Here is a 23,645-nt window from a genome sequence, read left to right as displayed (position 1 = left end):
TAGTGAAAGGCCCGCGCACCGCGATGAAGAGCGGTCCCCGCACCGCGATGAAGAGTGGCCCCCACTTGCCGCAACTAGAGAAAGCCCTCGCACGAACCGAAGACCCAGCACAGCCATAAATAAATAAATAAATAAATAAATAAATAAATAAATAAATAAATAAATAAATGGTTACTTTGTAAAAAAAAAAAAAAAACTTAAAACTGCTTTAATAACAGTTTCCAAGTAAATTTCCCTTTATCTGACATATAATGTCAACAATTTAATAACTTTTAAAAAAAAGTACTAGCCAAGTTAAGAGTCAAATTGAAAACAGTTTCTCAGACCTCACTCACAGAACCTCCCTCTGCCTCTTTCCACAGGACTTCAGCACGCAGACACCCGAGGACCACGGCTCTAGATGCACAGGTTCCTACTGAGTCTGGCCCAGCGTTAAAAATAGAAGAAAATAAAGAGAAGCCAAACTACCAAAAGACACCACCCCATCATCTAACATTCTTCCACATGACTACATTTCTTCACTTAAGTTTAAAAAATAGCAAAGAACATTTGGTACTTGAAAGGCTCAAAAACTCACTTTTACACATTTGCTTGTTCCTCTACAATGTTCATCCGAACCTGCATTTTAAAAGCACTGGCTTTGAGAAGACTATAAAACCATAAGACTTTACAGAGGGTCATTTTCAAGAGTGCTGGACAAGTTAGGATTTTTTTTTCCAAGTCATTATTTTAGGAAGAGATTTAAAATAGGTAAAGCAAGTAGCTCAAGAGTTGGGAGTCTCACAAAATCAGGAAAACAAAAGGGAATGACGGTGCTAGGGAGCATAACACAGGAAGAAAGTTTATTAAATGACTAAGCATAGATTCTTTTGAAGTCCCTCTGTCCATTCAACAAATATTTACTGGGCATCTACTATGTACCAGGCACCAAGACCTATGGAGGAGATAAAATGGAAAGCAAGATAAGGCTTCATGTCTGCCCTGAGTCTTCAATCTCCTGGGGGATGGAGACAAGCTAGCAGGTGACGAAGCACAACAAGGTCTGGGGAAACACAGTGAGCCAGGGCAGCAATGTCAGGCTCCCGAGTTTCAAGGGGAGACCTGACGGAGGAGCAGGAGTTATCCGGGGAAGAGTCCGAAAGGGTTCCAAACAGAGGGAGGCAAAAAAGGGCATAACTAGAAGAGCTAAAAGGCCAGCTGGGTGGAAGTAGGGGAAAAAACAGCAAGAGGTAAAGCCAGTAAGGGGAGTGCACCCCCATCACGCAGGGTCGTGTTAACCAAGTGAGGAGTTGGGACTTTATCCCACAAGCCACGAGGAGCCACTGAAGGGTTTAAGCACAAGAGCTCACTGCCGGTCAGATGGCAGGTTTGCACTTGAGAAAGAACACTGTGGGGAGAGCAGAGAGGATGCACTGGAAGGGGTTGAAATTGGAGACTGAGAAGTATATCTGGAGGCTGCAGGCGGTAATCCAGATGAGAGGTGACAGTAGCTTGATCGAGGATCTCCGAGGCGGAGGTGGAATAAACAGGGCCAGTGTGAGAAAGCCATTTACCAGTAGAATCAGAGTATTTGTTAATTAACTACACAAAGAGACTGATGGAGAGGGAAGAGTCAAAAACAAAACCTCCTTTTCTAGTTTGGACAACTGCGAGGGCAGAGCTTCCGTTCACTGGGCTAGAGAACAGAGGAGGGGAGAGGATAGGGAGGGGACACGCTGAAGTCGAAGTTCCCGGGAGACATCTAGGTGGTTGTTCAGAAGACAGCAGGTGCACGGTCAGAAACCAGAGTGGAGGCTTGGGCTGGAGACCTGGCTGGTAACAGAGCCACGGGAGGGGACACCTCCTGCGAGAGCGCTCGGCGTAAGCGAGGAGGGCCAAGGACCAGCCTGAGGGGCACAGGTATTTCCAAGAGGAGGCAAGGCCACCCTGGAGGCAGGAGACAAGCAGAGGAGGCAGGGAGGGAAGAAAAAGACCAGAAAGGACAGCAGAGCCGCAGAGGTCATGGGAAGAGAGTGTGCCGACAGAAGAGGGGGGCCCACGTGCAGAGCGCTCCGAGACAGCCACCCAGATGGCTGAACGGAGCACTGAGGCGGCCCAGGCCAAGGCCAAGGTGTCAGGGAAGGGGCGGGGAGGCAGATGCACAGTGAGTGCGAGGTGAGAGACAGCCAGCGTGGCCAGTTCCAAGTCTGGCTGACTGCAGGGCTGGAGGGAGGGAAGGAAATCAGAAAGGTAACAAAGAACTTTGAAAAACGACCGAGTAACTGGTAGCAAACTAAGAAAGGCACATCTCTGTGTTCATATACACAACTATAGCAGCATGTTTAAGTTGATATATCTGCTTTCCCATATTTTTATTCCATACTCCTTGAGAAATGCTTGGTGCTTAGACTCTCCATCAATGATTTTTTAAATAAATACATGACTAGGGCAAAATTAGCTGTCAAGTACCTGGACCTGGTTTCTCAACTGGACTATAAGTCTGAGAGTAAAGTCTCTGTCTTCTACTTCTGAATTTTCCACAGTGCAGGACTGAACCCATGGAAGGTGCTGGATGAAATGTAAGCTGAGGGGAGCAAATCCTACTGCAAATAGTAATTATGTAGCGAATGTCATATTTATTGATTCTGTAAAGTCACCCAAACATTGAAAAATTAGGAAACGATGCTACAGTTACAATATCTAAACTGAGAAAGGATTAGGGATTAATAGAAACAATGCTGTTCAGAGATGTTAGGCTGCAATACGGCCGGTGAAGTTGATGAAAAATGTCAAGATAAGAAAGAGGGAGCAGACATTACCAAGAACACAATGGTATATATTTAAAGCTACTCTAAGAAAATGTAAAAGGAGAAAACTAAAATTTCCATGGCCTCTTTCTTAACCTAGCCGGTTCCACATCTTAGCACAATAAAAGGTATTATTAAAGGACTTTAATGAAGGTCGGGTAATTTAAAATAACCTAGTATCTTATGCCTATTGTACATCATTTGTCACGTGGATTTCTAAAAAAAACCAATTACACTCAATAGCTGTTAAAAAACAGATCCCTAAACTGTCAATGACAAACCAATTTCCTAAATTGCAATTTGATTAGAGTTGTCTGAGCATATCGTTCAAAGAAAAATGTTACCGGGAACACAAATATACTCAGTGAGTAAAGACACAGGCTGGAACATCTGCGTTTTCTCCAATGCTACTACTCTCCTCAGTGGACCATTTCTCTATCCCAGCACCTCTTTTCTACACCTGCTCGCCTGTCTCCAACAACAAGGTGACAACATTTGAGGGCTGCTGTAGAGCCTCAGTCTAAATACTAATACCCCAAGGAAGACCAGTAAGAGCACAAAGCCTATGTCACTTTTGATAATAACCCAAACACAAGACAGAAAACAAAGTTGATAGGTACGGGTCTTTAGATCAGATCCCAGCAAAACTTTCAACAACTTTAAAAAAAAGATGGGTGAGGTCTTAGGCAATATCTAAGAAGATATTAGGCAATATCTTCTATATGAAATACCTTACAGAGTTTTAATTATTTCACATTAAGTAACTCAAGTTTAAGAAGAACTGGCATAGATCCCAGTAGGATATTTTATAATTTAAAAACAAACAAACAGAATACCTCAAAACAAACTCAATCTGCATGACTGAAAGTCTAGTAACAGGTTTTGAGTTTTTGTAAACATTATGATTACATAACACTGGCTTGAGAGATTCTAACAGAAAGCCTGTGACTTCTCTCAAACTAATCTATAACTAGTCCTCAAAAGAGAAAACTAAAAAATCCAAAGAAGTCCACTCAGAAAAAGTGAAAGCCAAGATTGGTGTGGCTGAAATTAAGATTAAAAAAAAAAAAAAACAAACTATTTCATAAATAGGTTTTCTTTACTCAAATATCTACAACTCAAAGACTTTTCTATTTTGCTAATCATTGGGCTTTGATCATTAGGTATAATCCAGAACTATCTAATTCGCTCACATGGACACCATGAAAAATAGCTAAGGCAGAAATAAGAGAGACCGTCCTACCTCCCACCAGTCTTAAAGATTAGATCTGCATTAGGCGCTCCCTTTGGATGTTGGTAACGAGGCCGCCGCTCCCGATTGGTGTTTGCTGGAGCCGGGCGCTGGGCAAGAGACTGCAGCATTTCTGGAATTAGGAGCAAACAGAAAAGGCATTTAACGTTGGTAAATGTACTCCCAAGAAGCAAATAAAACCCTATGGAGATGAAGTTTATTAGTACTGTCAGGTAGCTGACTAAAGAATAATAACCATTATATGGACTAAAATGATTAAGAAGTACAAGAAGAGCAATCAAGAGAGGAGACATGCTCTTGAGTATCATTTAACATCCAACGCTCCCTTTACAGTCAATGTGGCCACGACGTTAAGTGTCATGAGGCAGTGAAACAGCGTAAGAAGCAGTTTAGTACAACAGCTATGGGCATGGCGTTTGGAGCCAGATAATATTAGCTCAAATCCCAGCTCTGCCACATACTAGCTATGCGACTTTTGGTTCAGTTTCCCGAAATGTAAAATGGGAATAATAATAAGCACTTATCTCATAGAATTGTTGTGAGGATTAAGTGATTCAATAAAGTACATAAGTGTCCAGCCATAGTAAGCACTTACACTGAGTGTTATCTACCATTATTTATTATTAAGAACATTGGGTATCAACTGAATTGGAAGAGAAGATTCTAGAAGTGGGATTTAAAGATAGAAACCTGGGACTTCCCTGGCAGTCCAGTGGTTAAGACTCCACGCTTCCACTGTAGGAGGCACGGGTTCGATCCCTGGTCGGGGAACTAAGACCCCACATGCCACGAAGCATGGTCAAAAAGAAAAAAAATTAACAAAAAAAAAGATAGAAAACCAACTATTTATTTATACAACAATCTCTTGCACAAAAAGCAGTCTGTGAGTATAGCACTATACAGATAGCCATGTTATGGCTCTAAAATCTGGATGCCAGGGGAATGACAAAAGGCTGACTTATGAAGTGTCAGTGGACTCTATATGTAAAGTTCCAGTTAATCCAAGTGTGCTGGGTATGTCTGCATAAAACCGGAATCCTAACTTGATGCCCGCAAATCTGAAGGAACAGAGGGTCCTCGAGACCAGGATTCTCAAGTAGACAAAAGAAATGACATTTGTTGAATAATAATTTGCTTACAGTTGACTGGCAGCATGAGGCAATTAAAACTTGGTATTATATCACTTGCAAACATAGCTCTAACAGTATAGAACCTAACTGAATTATGGGGGAAGCAAAATATGATGAAAATTACATTAGTGTTACTTTACAAAATAAGTGAGAGAAAAATAAAGACAGAATGGAATATAAAAAACAATCATGGGGCTTCCCTGGTGGCGCAGTGGTTGAGAATCTGCCTGCGAATGCAGGGGACACGGGTTCAAGCCCTGGTCTGGGAAGATCCCACATGCCGCGGAGCAACTAGGCCCGTGAGCCACAACTACTGAGCCTGCGCGTCTGGAGCCCGTGCTCCGCAACAAGAGAGGCCGCGATAGTGAGAGGCCCGCGCACAGCGATGAAGAGTGGCCCCCACTTGCCACAACTAGAGAAAGCCCTCGCACAGAAATGAAGACCCAAAACAGCCAAAAATAAATAAATAAATAAATTAAAATAAATAAAAATAAAGGAATTCCTTAAAAAAAAAAAAAAACAAAAAAAACAATCAACTTCTCAGGCTAAATATATACAAACATGACACGAAAAGGTGCAGAATAAAAACTTTGATGTTCTGTACTTTAAAAGCCCAAATTTCCACTTCCATCCTGAAAAAGATTTGATACCTTGATAATCTTCTTGTTCTTGCCGTTCATTGATATCTAGTGTGAGCTTTTTCATTCTCATCCTCTCTTCCTGTTCTGCCTGTTGCTGGTTCCAATGATTTGCAGCAAGTTGGGAAGACATGGGTACATTAAGGATCTTAAACTGAGAAAAAAAAATAATAAAGAAATCACAAATGGCTTGAGAAAATCAGAGAAAAAAAAGATTTCAAATAAATTAGTAAGTAGAATTAAATGAGTTTAGAAAAATAATAATCTTTCCTTCCCTAATAAGTCAATAAAGACAGCATCATCTAAGAACGTAAACAGACAACAGTGTTACTCTACTGGAGACAAACCCATTAGGGCTGGATGGGAAGTGAAGCCATCAAGTTCAACCTCCAGGAAAAGCAGACGTTCCTCTTTTTTGCACCCTGTATGGGAGCACACATCTAAGCAACAGGGGATCATTTTCCACTGTACAGACCCTATTACATATGGCTAACTATCAGAAAGGGTTTTATACAGCAAGCTGTAATCTGCAGCCTTTTCATTTCTACCCTCTGGAATCAGTTCTGCCCTCCTGAACTATATACTCTAGTCCGCCTTCAGGCTTAACAGACCTTCATATTCCAAAGATAGCTGTGACACTGGAAAAGAGAAAGAGTTAAGCAACTGACTGATGAGATCTATTTCTCTATTATGGGGGAGAGTTCTTATCTACGGAATGGTTTGTTTTTAGCAGGATGTCCCTGTTTCAGGACTGTTAACAAATATTAAACTATAATAAATATATTGTGCATTTGTTTAAAACAATCAAAAAGTTCTTTAAAACATTACATAATGGCTCTATTACATTAAAACTTTTGCTTTAATGATCAAAACATTTTATTTCAATTCATTATTCTAATTCACAGACATTTAAATATAGAAAGAAACTATCAACAGTATTATCCTTTCTTTTCAACTACTTACTTCATTGGTGCAAATTTTTCTTTTCCTACTGACTACAGAAGAAAGTTATTTCTGGGCACAAATCTGGTGCACAAAGAGATCTTTCATTTAAAAACTAAAGATTCCTATAAGGCTACACATTTCACATTTCTAAAAAAACCATTGCACCAGAAGGGCCAACGCCCAAAAGTCAAATAAAGAAATAAAAATCAGAACAAAATATACTTTCTTCTTCAGACCACAAAATAACAGTGATGTTTCTTCAAATAATGTTCCTAAAATTGAACATTTTCCAAAATTCCAAATAATGTTTATGAGTTGAAAATTTACTTAATAACCAAGTACTCTGAGCTCTCATTTCATGTTTGCTAACATTTTAAAAATAAAGTTCAATAAAAATGTTTCCTTAAACAAAATTTCACGTTTTAAGAAATAAGGACTCACTCCTCATTCTGAAGCTATATAGGTTACACACTATATAATCTATCCACTTTGAACCAAAAATATTTCTTCTAAAACACAGGCATATGGTCCTATGTTGACCCATACAATTTAGAATTCAGGACAGCTGAAATGAATTTACTTTTCAAAGCTTCAAAGTTTCTGAAGGTAGGTTTTAATTTTATGCCTACACGTTCTGAAAAGATCAAATGGGGTGTGCAAATTCACAGGTATAGTGAATTTTCATGTCTGCCTCCGAAAAGGGAGGGATGAATGAAGAAAACTGATTATTTACTGTTGTGTAATTTGATCTTCACAGAAAGATATCCCTAAGGCTCCTTTTAAATAAGAAAAATCAAGGCTCAAGAAGTGTGCCAATGTAGTACAAATGTTCAGGAGCTGTACGGGAATAGGAACCAAGGCCTACTGAACTGACGTTGCCACGTACTGCCCTTCACAATTAAATAAAAAACAACCTTCCTTTTTGTGCCAAGAAATCTGGTGATGAGGGGAGAGCGAGGGAGTGGAAAGGGGAAGCTGAGAGCTTCTAAAGAAAAAGAAAATGAATCAGACCTACAATGTGATGACTGAAATAGAAAAGTCTACTCAGAGTACTAAGTCATCCCTAGAAAAGAAAAGAAAAGCAAAAACTCTGGGCTTTGAGAATCCTGGTAACCATGGTGAACTAGCAGTTCCAAGTGCTGAGAAGAGAGCAGTTTTACAAAGATCTCACTCCAACACCAAGTTTAGGGTCTTGATCAAAAACAAACCCTTATTTTTCTAGGGACTGGGTGGAGGATGAGGGAGAGGGGAAATGTGAGGGCTCATCTCTGGCCTGAGGGTGAGAAAGGGGGGGAACTTTCCTAAAAACTTGATAACCCTAGAACCTGCGACGGAGGAAAGTCCTATTGACTAGAAAGGAATTAGTAAGACAGTGTCTGAAAAAGATACAGCAGTGCTCGGAATCGAAATCAAAGTTAACTATTTAAACATGACTCATGATGGAAACCCTGTTCCCAGCCCTCCATTCTGTGATCCTAACTGGTATTCAGTTTTCATATCTCAAGACTTATTTGCACTACAGCAAAATAATGGTATACTGTACAACTTTGATCTTTTGAGTAACAAGATATTACCTGACCAAAGCAGAGATAAAAAATTAAGGTAGGCATCATCTCCTGGAGGCTGTGCTGGGAGGGAGGAAACAGAGCATCCCTGCCCTCACAGAGAACACCTCATTCCCGGTCTTCTCCGGTCACTCCCGCAGCGGCTGTCTCCCTCTCATAGCCTCCTCCTCACCCGGTCTCTTCTATCTTCTTATCTTGCTTTATTTTCCAACACAGCACTGTCTCCAGCCTGACATTATTTCTTTATTGTTGCCTCTCAATACTAGAATGAAAGCTCCCAAGAAAGGAAGGACTTGGTTGACTCCTGCATTTCTGCACATGGAACAGTGCCTGGTATGTGGCAAGTCAACAATAAGTATCTGTTAAATGACTATTTAAATGAATGGGGGAGCCAGGTGCTGAACCTGTCTGTGATAAGCTGTGGTAGCCACTGTATTTCATAGACACTTCCATTAATTATAAGATGCACCATTATTTTACATACCACTAAAACAGAAAAAAATGCTGTCAATTATCCCAAGAGTCCACCAACTCTAAGAGGCGGCTTGATTTCAGAAATATTAAAGTGTGGAATTTTTTTTACAGAACTGGTAATATATGATGTATCCTAGAGTTGTATCTGAGAGCCAGGCTCTATTTTCTTCAGGGCACTTTTCACTATCTGCAAATATATTATGCTGTCTCTCTCCCTCAGCTGGGTTGTGCATTCATGGGGCCAGGGGCTGCATCTTGTTCATCACTGTAGCCTCACACTTAGGATGGTATTTGGCACATAGTAGACAATTAATATTTGATGAGTGAATGTATGAATCAAAGTGATAGCTTAGTAGTCAGGGAAATGATTTTGAGGGCCATCTGTGAGATAAGGGAAAGAAGGAAGAGGAAAGAAGGAAGAAGGAGAATGGAGGAGAAGGATCAGGGGTCAGAAAACAATGATTTTTGTTTTTTTCCCAAGAGAAATCTTGGCAAGTGAGCATTTTCTTGAGATTATCTGCCCTCACTCTCCTTTCCTTTCCCACCCTGAGCTTACACATGAAACCCTTCTACTGAAAGTCAAGGTATTTATATCTTCTAACAAATACATATGATTTAAATTTTATTTTAATTTATTTATTTTTCTGGCTGTGTCGGGTCTTCGTTGTGGCACACAGGATCTTCGGTGAGGCATGAGGGATCTTTCGTTGTGGCACACGGGCTTCTCTCTAGTCGTGGCATGTGGATTTTTTCTCTTCTCTAGTTGTGGCACACAGGCTCCAGGGCTCGTGGGCTCTGTAGTTGTGGCGTGCGGGCTCCAGAGCACATGGGCTCTGTAGTTTGCGGCACGCAGGCTCTCTAGTTGAGGCGCTCGGGCTTAGTTGCTCCACAGCATGTGGGATCTTAGTTCCCTGACCAGGGATTGAACCCGCGTCCCCTGCACTGCAAGGCAGATTCTTTACCTCTGGACCACCAGGGAAGTCCCTGATTTAAATTTTAAATGTCATTTCCATTAAAAAATATCCATTCCATAGAAGTCAGATGTGTCATTTGTACACATAATAGATAAAATTATTTCTACCACTGAATATTTATTTATTTATTGGCTGTGTTGGGTCTTCGCTGTTGCACGCAGGCTTTCTCTAGTTGTGGCGAGCAGGGGCTACTCTTCGTTGCAGTGCGCGGGCTTCTCATTGAGGTGGCTTCTCTTGTTGCAGAGCATGGGCTCTAGGTATGTGGGCTTCAGTAGTTGCAGCACACAGGCTCAGTAGTTGTGGCTCGCGGGCTCTAGAGCGCAGGCTCAGTAGTTGTGGCACACGTGCTTAGTTGCTCCGCAGCATGTGGGATCTTCCTAGACCAGGGCTCGAACCCGTGTCCCCTGCATTGGCAGGTGGATTCTTAACCACTGGACCACCAGGGAAGTCCCTATCACTGAATACTTTAAATGTTTCCAGTCTTTCCCCTTGTAAGCAAAAGAGAATTTAGAACCTATAAAACAAAGTTACTGCTTACACTTGATAACTAACAACCAACTGTGAATACACGGCAGACAGATTCTTACCTGCTGTTTATTGCCTTTTCTGGTTAACATGACAAACGGCATCGTATCTGCAGACTCTGCCTCTCCCTCCCCACCACCGAGTGGGGGCCCTTTCCTCAGCTGGCTTTTGAGATGCAAGGGAATGGCAACATCAAGTTGGTGCACTTTAACAGATTCGCCACTTCGTTGCTTAAAGACAGAAATGAAAAAATGTAAATAGCCCAATACATTGCAAACAATTCCTTCAGTGCTATATTTCTTAGAGCCAAGTCGTCCTTCTGAAACCACAGAGTCATCCCCCACCTCCAAACCCTTACACACGCCTTGGAAGAACCATATGATTTGGCTCCTATTGATGGCTCCAGCCTCTCCCAAGCTCAAACAAACAATGCTGTAGGTTCTCCTGTTTCCCTGTTCCTTGAGTGCACTTGTCCTCTCATTCACATTCACAGCACACATCTTCCTTTGTAGTTATCATAGGCCATAACTGCCTGCTTATCCATGAGATGTCCCACCTGACTGATGGGGTTCATCACTGAACCCTTTCCCTGGCATTCTATGGTGGTGCTTTACATACAGCAGGTGCCCAATTAATATTTAAGAGTGAATGGAATCTATTAATGTTCAGATTAACTTCCTGCTTATTAATATCAATTATTTTTTAGCATTCACACTGCATTTATCAACCAATTATTTAAACAAACCTTCACCAATGACTTACTACATGTTAGGCTTGGAGATACTAATATTAAAAAGACAGTCTCTACCCTCAAAGAGCTCATAAACTTGTTAAGTAAGAGAGAGAAATAAATTAATTACGATTCATCTGGGTTGTGTATAACGTGTGTTGGGGATGGAGTGACCACATAGGCCTAGCTGAGAGTGGGTGGGTGCTGAGATTTCACAAAAGGTTGAATGAAAATGGGACATTTGAGAACATTAAGACTTCACATGACTTCTTCCAAGCAGATGGTAAAAGAGCAGTTTGAGGGATATGGATGGAATTTAGGCAGGGGAGGAATAGGTGCAAAAGCAAGGATGTGAAACAGCAGTTGCATTTAGGGAACTGCAAATAATTTTCTAAGTCTGATGAATGGAGCACGAATGAGAAAAGAGCGGAACATGACTCTTCAAAGCTAAGAAGGTAATGCGGAAAGGCCATGAAGGTGTTAAAACTGCTTAACGCTATTTAAATAGTCTTTTGATATAGGTGCCATATATGCAAGAGACTTGCAAATCAAGCAAAATGGTAATAAAGGGGTAAGGTTTTATTGTTTTGATTTCTAAGTTCCAATTTCTTAGAATTTGCTTAAAGTTCTCCCAGGTTCATAAGATTTATAAAGACTTTTTATCAATACTTAAAATTTGAAAGAATCATGTTAGATGAATCTTGATTTGTAAATTATCTTTCTTTCCTGATTACAAAATTAACATACTCTCTTCGTAAACTATTTCAATACAAAAATATATTACCGGGCTTCCCTGGTGGCGCAGTGGTTAAGAATCCGCCTGCCAGGCAGGGGAAAATGGATTCGAGCCCTGGTCTGGGAAGATCCCACATGCCGCAGAGCAACTAAGCCCGTGCACCACAACTATTGAGCCTGTGCTCTAGAGCCCGCGTGCCGAAACTACTGAAGCCCACGCGCCTACAGCCAGTGCTCCACAACAAGAGAAGCCACCGCAATGAGAAGCCCACGCACTGCAACGAAGAGTAGCCCCCGCTCGCTGCAACTAAAGAAAGCTTGTGCACAGCAAAGAGCCAATGCAGCCAAAAATAAAATTAATTAATTTATATATATATATATATATACACATATTACCAAGTGCGTCCATACCAATCCCTCCAGCTACCTCCCTCAGCCCGACTCCAAGATGCAACAACTATTAACAATGGGTCATGTCCTTCCAGATTTTTTTCTTGCATATATATATACATATATAAACATATACTATATACACATGTAAACAGGAGCAACCATGATGCATATTATTCTATACTAAACATACATGTTTTTCTTCTTTTTGATTCAATATCTTGGGCATCTAGTTGAATATATACAGAGCTAATTATAGGGGTGTGTCTTATTTATTTTATTGGTCCTCTATTGATAGACAGTTTAGACTTTTTTTCTATTACAATGTCACATCTTTGTGACATTATATTTAACTTCATGCACTTGAGAGACTATTATTAAGGGTACTTTTTTAGATCAAATGGCATGCCCATCTGACAGGTTTACCAAATTTTCTCTAAAAAACACTGGACTCATTTACACTTACCAAATATAGATGTTTGCCCACACTTAACCACAATAGATACTGTCACTTTTTAAATCTTAATATCTGATGATCTGATAAAAAGGCCCTTCTTAGTTTGCTTATCTTTTGATTGTCAGTGAGCTTTAGCACGATTTTGCATATTCTTTCCAACAACAACAAAATGAGTCATTCATCTTTTCTCGTTAGTTTGTACGATCTCTTTGGTATAGCAGAGATACTGACTCGTGTTGTGTCGGCTATAGACTTTTCTCCCCCCTGGTTTGTTATTTCTTAAAGGTTTTTATGGCATTCTGTGCTGGAAAGTAATGTAACAAATGGTTGATAAGAGACTACACCACTCACTACCCTTTCACCTTAAGCAAGTTTTTTTGTCTTTCCAAGCCTATTTCTTTAAGTGAAACATGGGAATATGAACAGCATCCAACAGCACTGTATGAAGAATAAATGTAAAGTCTTAATGCAGTGCTCAACAGTTTTCACAATTATTAAGATTTTTTGAGAGATTTGCAATTAATTCTGGTGTGGAAATAAAACAAAAATCCAGCTTTATTTTTACTGACCATTTGTTGAATACACCATTTTCCCTCAACTGATCTGAAATGTTAACTTCATCATGATTAAACTGCCATGTTCTGAGGTCTATTCTGGACTCTCCTCTGTTTGATTAATCTATCTATTCCTGCAACAACCTACTACTGTATGTTTAAAGTGTTTTAATATCTTGTATCTCGACTCACTCTTCATTTTCTACAAGTCTCCTAGCTATTCTGTTTGTTCTTACAGATGCTTTTAGAATAATTTTGTTAAGTTCACTCTGCATTCATGTCCCTGTTCTTCTCTCCCCCCGCCCCCACCCCATCCCCAAATGCCCCCCATGGGACAGAATTAGGACTGCATGAAATTTAAGGACCTGATTCATGAAGAGTCAATGTCTTCACGATACTGCATCTTCCTATGATTTTTAGCAAAAGGAAGACATCTGTACAACTGTTCGTTTGGGGTATTTGATAACGATTTAAAATCAGTGCCTAACAGAGGATGAAGTTTTCTCCAGTACATAAACACAAATGCAAAAATGTGAATTCAAAGTTTCCTCCTCTCTGATCACATCCTCCCATCCTTCCAGATCACTTCTTCAAGAGTGCTCAATAAGCAACGATCACTGGACCACATCAAAAGCTCCCATTCCTCTGACTTCCTCAGCTGTTCTACCTCATTTCTAAATGCTGGGTTCCTCAGGGCTCAACCCAGAACCTGCTCCTCTTCTGTCTCCACACTCTACATCTGGGTGAGTCAGTTATTGCCATGGCTTTAAATATGCTCTAACAACTGCTCCGTTTATGTTTCTCTTCTGATCTCCAGACATTTCCACTGACACCTCACAGCCTCCTCAAACTTAACAAGTGGAACTCGGGCTCACTCTCCCGTTCCCTGTCAGAGACCAGCCAGTGGCCCAAAAGCTAAAAGACTTGAGTATCGTCTTTGACTCCTTGGGCCCCACACACCGCTATCTAATCAAGCACCAAATAAATCCAGTTCATTCTACCTCCTTAACAGCTTTCAAATCCAGACTTCTGTCCATGTGCTCTGCCACTCTCCTAGACAGATGACCATCATCTCTCACCTGGGTTACCACCACAGCCTTCTAACCACCCCCCTGGTTAGTCTCCCTGCTTTTAGTCCTATCCCAGTCTGAACCAGCTCCTTAAAGGACCGGGCCACTCCCAATTACCTGTTCTCATGCTGTGACCCACCCACAGACCGTGTTCTATTAATACTGGCCTTTTTAAAGTTTTTCAAACACAAGTTCTTTTCTGCTTCAGGACCTCTGACACACTGTTTTCACGTTACCCTAATTTTTCACCCAGATGACTCCTCTGTACCTGTCTTGTCTAAAAGTCATGCTCTCAGAGATGACGTCTCTGATTATCTTATCTAAAGGAGGCCCTTCCTTTACTCTACCAAAGCATTCTTTTAGTTCCTTAGCACTTATAATTTGAAATTACATATTTGTGGTTAAATATCTACCTCCCCCAAAAAGTACATTCTCTGAGAGCAGGAACCAGGTCTGTTTTTATTTACTACTTTATACTAAGCCTGAACAGTGCTAGTCACACAGTAGGCCCAATAAATACTTGCTAGACAAATGAATGAATGAGTAAATCACTACTGACTCATGTAAGATAGGAAAAACTTCTTTAAGGAGTAAACTGTTTATTACCTCGTCAAAGGGATTATAATGATTATGTTTTATTTGATGATGTGTGCTCCTAAATGACATGAATATAAGGTTTGTTTCATAAAGTAAGAGTTTTCTAGATGTATGAAGAAGCAAATTGGCCTGTACCGCTAATTTATACATTATCATAGCTTCTGACCTTATCAGCATCAATGAAAGTAAGATCCAGTATTTCTTCTCGAAAGGATTATTCCATCGGCATCTACTCCATAACATCCTCTATCTTAAAAATAACCCTCTTTTAACTCTGACCTTCTCTAGCTACATCCCCATTTCTCTTCCCTTTCTAGAAAACGTCTCAAGTCAGCTCTACCTGTATCCAGTATTTTCACTTCCTCCTTTTCCATTTCCCACTGAGCCCACACTCCATCGGGCTTTCACCTACCATTCCAACAAAAGCCCTCTTCTCAAGTCACCAAAGGTTAAAACGATAGCTATATATAGGGCTGAAGTAAACAGTCCATGGGATTTTCCCTCTAACTACAGAAAAACATAATTACCTAAATCACCGGGAAGATGGAGCTTTTTATAAAATCTAGTATCTTAATATCATGAATACATTAAACAATTAACATTTCTTTAAATATCAAATGACCAATTTCCTCTAGATATTTATATACAAGTTATTCAAATTACAAATCAAACTTAAGAATTTACTAAATTAAATTTCCCCAAATATTTATCTTCTGCAGTTTGACTCCTCAACAAACTGCAAGTGAGGGGTTTTAGAAATAGAGATATGACTTCAGAGAGAAAAGGCGGAGGGTGATACAATGAAGTCACTCTGTTCCAAGTCTTATTACATTTTTTTCCATTCTATTTTCACAGAAATGTGGCAAATCAGGATGTGGGATGCCAGAAGTATTGGCAGCTTCAAACTGTCTAACTTAGAAAAAGCTGCTGCAGAGGTAAATGTTTAGGTAGGAAACACAATCAAATGTGCTGCAGTATTTTGTATCGAATATTTTGGATTAGAGCAACAGTTAATACCTGAAGATTTTCTAGCATCATTTTATCCAGAGCTTGAATGAAGTCTTCATCTTCTACACAAGGTACATGTTTGAGTCCACCTCCTTTAATCATTACCTCCTTATAAAAACAGAAGAGAAACAAGAATTCAGACCAGAAATTCTAACTGTAATATCTTGTATGGCAGAACCTTTTGTACTGATAACTTTTTCAACATAACTCAAGGAATGAGTGAGCAATATAACATTATTATATATTCAAAGAACTTTTTAATAAAGAAAAGTATTTAGATAGGAAAACAAATTAAAAATGAATTTCCAAAGAAACATTATTTCAATTATCACAAAAACTAAAACTTCAGTGGCTAAAATTGAAATACTATGAAAATAATGCACAATTTCAAAAAGCAAATTTTCAGCCATACGTACAGTATTTTCTTCATCAGTTTCATTCTCCTTATTTGAATCCGTGAGGTAATCTGTATTCTCTTCCTCTTCTTCCTCCCCTTCATCGTCATCATTATCAGAACCCTCCTGAAATTGTTTAACATTTGTAGAAGATTAAAACATTTTGAAAAACATTACTAATTTTACATGCCTTAAAATGATGTTAAAATTTCTGTATAATTGTTTATTATTCTCCGATTTCAGCCTTTTATGCAGTCTGGCTAGAATGGTAGGGCGAAGTCAGCTGGCAACATGTACTACATACCAGTAGTTGAAAACCCATTTCACATTTTCCACTGATCTAGTAATACAAAGATCCTTTGTAGAAACTCTTCCTTGAATTCCACAAGGAACGAGTTTCCTGAACCTTTTGTTATTTTTCTCCTCCCTAACTTGAGATTGATTTTCTCATAGTAGTTCTTTAATACCCATCTAACTCTGCAATGAAAGCTGACAATTCAAATTTAACATCGTTACCATTTGAAAGCAATGACACTACATTTTATAAAGCACCTCACTGTATAAAGCACCTCAGTTTAGAAAGTGCTCTCACAGCATTTTGTTTGCTCTACCTAATTCTGAAGAAGGATGGATAAGCTTTATGGTCCTCATTTTTATATGTGAAAAAACTAAGGCTCAGAAAAGTTAAGTGACTTGCCCAAGGACACGTGCTTTATTAAGCAGAAGAGATAGACATTCTGACTCCCCTTGCTGGTGGCTTTCAAGTACTACATCTCTCCATCCTCTCCTGTCAGTCCCCCCAGCATCCTCTTCTCTCAGCCAAAATTCCTTTTCAAACGGAAGATTGGGCAGAACTCCAGTGAATTTTCAAAGAGGCACAAAAAATCCAAAACTATAACCAAAAACAAAACCAAAAAAAAACAACCACACAGGGGCAGCATTCCATCTGAGTATCCTTCCAACACAATTCACTCCCACTCTGTTCCATAAAAGTTTTTTTTAAAAAGACTACACTAAACCCAGCTGCTTCTCATTGTGCCAAGAGAAATAAAGTGAATGAGAAATAATTCCTAAGATAAAACAAATGATTTAAATTTGTTATAACACTTCTAGTATACACAGCAATTGATTTTAAAAATCCAAACAGTGCATTATTACTTACTATAGAAACATTTGAAAACTTTTAGAATTTCTGAAGTGGAAATAGTTGAGGAAAATACAGAAAGGCATTAACTTCTTTTTTCAAATGCATTAACCTTTTCTGACATAATTCTATAATTCAAATTTAAATTTGCAATAGAAATGCTCTTAAATTGGCCCTTGGAAAAAATTAATCATTTCTTAACACTTGAAAGATGCTTCCTATTCAAAAACTAAGCTAAAACGCATTAACTCTTTTCTTTCACCATTTTTTATATTGCTCAGGCAAAATAAAACAGATTAACTTTTGAAATTAAAACGCTGAACAAGAATCTCCCTGTCCTAATCCCATGGTCATAATAACCTGTGAGGTGAGGAAGTCAACAGACCACATGAGCTGGTAAGGAAAGCAGGTGGTCAGCACAGCAGAAGTCAAACTGTCCAAGTTCAAATGCTGGCTTGCTAGGACCTGGGCCAAATTATTAACGTATCTGTGCCTTATTTATAACCTAACTCATAGGGTGCCAAGAGAAATGGTAATATGAACACAGTGACCATGCTCAATAAATATTATTGCTATTACTAATAAATCTTGTACTTTCTCTAAAATGCTGCAGAAAATTAGAATTTTAGCAGAAGAACATTTACTTCATCTTTAAAGTTACTTTTAATTTACCCAGCTGATACTGAGAAGAAAATATTCTAGTTGTTATGTGCTAAGAATAATTTCAAAAGGCCATATGGAGCTTGGAAGAGTTGTGGACCAAGATGGAAAAGAAGAGTACAACTTTTCTGAAGAGTTCCACTCCAGCCCTGTTCTTTCTCAGTCAAGGCAAATATTTATAGAATATCCTACATTGTTCTTACTACTTTATAATCGACCCATCTTCTCTCTTTAAAAATGTTCTCCTCCCTATGTTTGGAGGGTACTAGTGGAAAAGGATGGTCTCGGGTGGGAGAGCAAACAATTCCAACTCCATTTCCTTAAAGTAAACCAACCATTCCCTTCAATTCTCCTCCCAGACAAGGCTCATGAGTCATCCTATTGAACATTTTGTTTTTCCACTTAGCAAGCACACATATATTATGTATAATATCCACTTCGCAACCGGAAAAGAAATAGTTAAAAATGATACAATTTTAAAAATTATAAAGTTCACTTTTGAAAAGGAGAAAATGCATTTAGAGGAGAAAATATAATACATTACAACTATTCAAATGAGAAATTTATAGGAAAATGAGTCACTCTTTAATGTCACATTTACTGAGGATGTTTAATTTATCAGATTCTTTACCTAATTAGTGTGGTAGCAAAATCCAAAGACAGCCATAAGATTACTCTAAAAATACAAAATGGAAATACTCTCTCATTTCCTTTTGTTGTTATAAAGTACTTAATAAGCCAATTTAAATTATATAATTGAATGTTTCTACGACAAACTCATTTTTTAAAAAAGCAATATAGGGACTTCCCTGGTGGCACAGTGGTTAAGAATCTGCCTGCCAGTGCAGGGACACGGGTTCGAGCCCTGGTCCGGGAAGATCGCACGTGCCGCAGAGCAACTAAGCCCATGTGCCACAACTACTGAGCCCGTGTGCCACAACTACTGAAGCCCACGCGCCTACAGCCCATGCTCCGCAACAAGAGAAGCCACTGTAATGAGAAGCCCACACACCGCAACAAAGAGTAGCCCCCGCTCGCCACAACTAGAGAAAGGCCGCGTGCAGCAACGAAGACACAACAAGGCCAAGAATTAATTAATTAATTAATTTTCTTTTTTTAAAAAAGCAATATAGCAATGTCCATCTCTTACACAGAAATCAATTATAGAAACATATTCCAGTCCTAAATTTTTATCAATTTATTTATATCTACTTTAGGGGAGTGGTCAGGTTGGAAAGAGAAAGTGCTGGCAATACTGTATTGTATATTTGAAATTTGCTAAGAGTAAATCTTAAAAGTTCTCATCACACACAAAAAAACACATTTATAACTATGTGAGGTGATGGATGTTAACTAAACTTATGGTAATCATTTCCCTCTCTCTCTCTCTCTTTTTATATATATGTATATATATATATAGCAAATCATTATGTTATATGTACACCTTAAACTAATAAAATGTTATATCAATTATATCTCAGTAAAACTGGGGGAAAAAAGTGGTAGCAAAATAACACAAAGGTGCATTTCTACTGCCTATAAATGCTAACCAATTATAAAAACCATACATTATTATTTATGCTGCCCTTTTACAAAATAATTCATTTTTAACTAACAGCAAAGCTATTTGCTATGTAGTCAAATCATACGAAATGTTCATTAATAGCTACAGACCTTCAGGGCTAAAAAAAAAAGACTTAGGGATTTCTAACTGTAGAAAATCTTAATTACCACCTTAAATTATTGGTCATTTTTAAAAATTAATTAATTAATTAATTAATTAATATTTATTTCTGGCTGTGTTGGGTCTTCGTTGCTGTGCGTGGGCTTTCTCTAGTTGCAGTGAGCGTTGTGGTGCACAGGCTTCTCATTGCAGTGGCATCTCTTGTTGCAGAGCACAGGCTCTAGGCACATGGGCTTCCGTTGTTGTGGCACGCAGGCTCAGCAGTTCTGGCTCGCGGGCTCTAGAGCACAGGCTCAGTAGTTGGGGCGCATGGGCTTAGTTGTTCCTTGGCATGTGGGATCTTCCCAGACCAGGGCTCGAACCCGTGTCCCCTGCACTATCAGGCGGATTCTTAACCACTGCGCCACTAGGGAAGTCCCTATGGGTCATTTTTCTTTCGTGCTAAATGAAGCTTTTTAAAAATCCAGTTGGGGCTTTGCTGGTGGCGCAGTGGTTGAGAATCTGCCTGCCAATGCAGGGGACACGGGTTCGAGCCCTGGTCTGGGAAGATCCCACATACCGCAGAGCAACTGGGCCCGTGAGCCACAATTGCTGAGCCTGCGCATCTGGAGCCTGTGCTCCGCAACAAGAGAGGCCGCGATAATGAGAGGCCCGCGCACTGCGATGAAGAGTGGCCCCCACTTGCCGCAACTAGAGAAAGCCCTCGCACAGAAACGAAGACCAACACAGACATAAATAAATAAATAATAAATAAATTTAAAAAAAAAAATCCAGTTTATGAATCTCTCTTATGAATGCCTTAAATAATTTACATTCCTTTATACATTAAACAACCCATATCCTCTAAACATTTGTATTCTATTTACTCAAGTAAATCAAAACTTAAAAATTTAATAAGTTCAATTTCCACAAAACACTTAAATATTGATTGTAAACTTTTTCAATATTTAATTAAAATCATACTTCTAAATTATCACACTCTCCTAAATGCTTTTAGCACCCAAGGGACACAAAGAAACCATACACATGATATAATTATAAGCTTACAAGGTGAAAAAGTGCTAATTCCATGGTTTAAATTTTATATTCATCAGTATTTTATTGTTATTCTTATTCATCCTGCTTTTTATTTTCTTAACTTTCTAATTTAAATATATATTAATGTAGACAGCATAGCATAAGGAACCCTTACCCATTTCACAACAATTATTAGCTAATGGTCACGTTATAGTTTCTTGTATATCCCTAACTCAATGCCCAGTCTACTTCCAGGTTATGAAGCAAACCCCAGATACTCTATTGTTTTAGGTGGAATTTTTAAAACTTAAGCAGCTTTAGAAGAAAAAAGGAACGAATTAAAACTATTAGGTTGAATCATATGTGAAAATGACATTTTGGTAGGTCCGAAATGGTAGAACAGTCATTTCACATGGTTTGGCCTAACAGAGTCGTAAAAACAAAAGGGCACGCTGATGATTATGGTACATGATGATTTTCAGATTTCCTATACTATCAGATCTGGGAAAAAGCAAAGTTATTAACATCTAGTCTGCAATTTTTTCATAAAATCTACAGGTTAAAAAGTCCACACTCAAAAGTGAGATTAAGGGGACTTCCTGGTGACCCAGTAGTTAAGACTCTGTGCTCCCATCGCACAGGGCACAGGTTCAATCCCCGGTTGGGGAACTTAGATCTCACATGCCACACGGTGTGGCCAAAAAAACAAAAGTGAGATTAAGATGCATAGCAGATCGGGACTTTCCCAGTGGCGCAGTGGTTAAGAATCTGCCTGCCAATGTGGGGGACACGGGTTCGAGCCCTGGTCCAGGAAGATCCCACATGCCGTGGAGCAACTAAGCCCGTGCGCCACAACTACTGGGCCTGTGCCCTAGAGCCCGCAAGCCACAACTACTGAAGCCTGTGTGCCTAGAGCCCGTGCTCCACAACAAGAGAAGCCACTGCAATGAGAAGCCCGCACACCGCAACAAAGAGTAGCCCCCGCTCGCTGCAACTAGAGAAAGCCTGCGCACAGCAACGAAGACCCAACGCAGCCATAATTAAATAAATAAAATTTTAAAAAAAGAAAAAAGATACATAGCAGATGAAACAATTTTTTGTCTTCAAATTGCTTATTAAATAAAAATCCTAACCATAATGATGGATACATGTCATTATACTTTTACCTAAACCCATACAAAGTACAACACCAAGAGTCAACTGTAATGTAAATGATGGACTTATTAGGGTGATTATGATGTGTTGCTATAGGTTCATCAGTTGTAACAAATGTCCCACTTTGGTGGGGGATGTTGATAATGGGGGGAGGTTGTGTGAGTAGGTACGAGCAGGTGACATATGGGAAATCTCTGTACCTTCCCCTTAATTTTGCTGTGAACCTAAAACTGCTCTAAAAAAATGGTCTTAATAACAGTAATTTTTAAAAATCCTATGATCAGTATTTTCTTACTTGTAAAAGAAAAAAAAACCTCTTAATTAATCCAGCAGTTTTATAATAGATATATACTACTAGTTACATGTACTCTAATAAAACTAAAGAGGAAATCTTATTTTATACATTAAAGAAAGTCTTGGCTCATGTGATCAAAATACTCTTTTACAAATGTACCTATTTTGCTATAAATAAAAGTCATCACCTCTTCCTCTGGCTCATTCACTTCACTTTCATTTCCAGATTGTTCCTCTGTTTCAGCTCCTCCTTCTTCTTCTTCTTCATCCTCTTCAAGATTCTCTCCTTCTGTCATAGAATCTTTTGAGTCTTTGTCATTTACTAGGCCTTGAAGTGAGGAGAAAGTAGAAAAAGACAAAAAAAAAGATAAAGGCAAGTTTTCGACAGTGATTATTACACCACTTAAAGTATGTATTAAGATAATTCAACAGCCATTTGCTCAGAATAAAATATGAACAGAATTTAAAGCTATTTTGAGAACCATTTAAAAAACTTAGATCTTTATTTCAACAAAGGAGCACTGATACATTTCTTAACCACTAGCCAAAAAAAGAAAATTTTTCTTTCCCTTTCTCAGAGCTTCAAACTGTTTATCTCAGTCTCAGATGAACAAAGGCAAACAGTAGCAGCACATAAGGTGCAGCTTCAGCCACATACAATGCAACCTTGGTCACACTTTTTATCAAACGATATTTCAAGAATCTCTAAAAACTCAAGGATATAATAAAATTATATCGCTTTAATGGAGAAGTCACATTTGACTATCAATTTGAATGTCTGCAAATTAAGATTGTGGGAAGGAGGCAAAGCTATATGGTGACAGATCTAACAGCTGTGTCACCAAAGAGCTTGTTTTTTTCTTCAGTAACAGCGTGTTCCTCCAAAGGGAATTCCCTGGCTTGAATCTCTTTCCTCCTCCTCATGTTCATCCACATTTTGCTGCCTAGTCAACTCTTCTTTATTATCATTTGAGTTCCAAACTACTCTCTACTTTCAAGATGCACATACTATGGCCTCATCTGATCCGACTTTTCCCCACACTCCCTAGTCCTAATCAAGCCTTTTCCTGTAGCTGGGGTAGACTCTTCTGTGTCACAAAGTACACTACCTTGCGTTCGTGATCATCAAATTGCTTCTCCATATAGAATATCGTTCAATATGCACTTTCAAATCCTATACATTCTTCAAATTCAGTCTAAGTTTCACTTCCTGCATAAACTCACTGAGTACTACTTTTCCTCCTACTTACTCTAAAGCACTTGGAGAATTGATCACAGCACTTTACATTTAAAGACACACCATGTAATGGTTTTTCTAATGATTTCAATACATGTTACATCAGATTATAAGATCCTTGAGAACAAAAAACTTTTTTTATATATTCAAAACTCATTAGAGGCCATATATTGATAAATACACAGTAGGTGTTTAGTAAATACTTGTTTATTCACAGAATCTTAGACAA

The 23,645-nt window shown here is 39.0% G+C and overlaps 1 protein-coding gene across 2 annotated transcripts in view; it reads right to left on the bottom strand.

Annotated features, from left to right (window-relative positions):
* The window catches only part of UPF2 (UPF2 regulator of nonsense mediated mRNA decay), a 93,718-nt gene that overhangs the window by 2,923 nt on the left and 67,150 nt on the right, over positions 1-23,645 (bottom strand). The window contains exons 16-21 of one of the 2 annotated variants that reach the window (XM_036842881.1): positions 22,368-22,507; positions 16,247-16,351; positions 15,840-15,938; positions 10,352-10,519; positions 5,819-5,960; positions 4,030-4,150 (exon numbers count right to left, since the gene is read on the bottom strand). In XM_036842881.1, coding sequence (XP_036698776.1) covers positions 4,030-4,150; positions 5,819-5,960; positions 10,352-10,519; positions 15,840-15,938; positions 16,247-16,351; positions 22,368-22,507 — 775 coding nt within the window. Of the gene's footprint in view, positions 1-4,025; positions 4,151-5,818; positions 5,961-10,351; positions 10,520-15,839; positions 15,939-16,246; positions 16,352-22,367; positions 22,508-23,645 lie in introns of those variants that run through there. The other variant, XM_036842882.1, reaches the window with a different exon arrangement.

This window comes from Balaenoptera musculus, chromosome 2 (assembly GCF_009873245.2).
Source record: "Balaenoptera musculus isolate JJ_BM4_2016_0621 chromosome 2, mBalMus1.pri.v3, whole genome shotgun sequence".
NCBI lineage: Eukaryota > Metazoa > Chordata > Mammalia > Artiodactyla > Balaenopteridae > Balaenoptera > Balaenoptera musculus.
The sequence above is the reverse complement of the archived record's forward strand: the minus strand, read 5'-3'. Positions and strand labels throughout refer to the sequence as shown.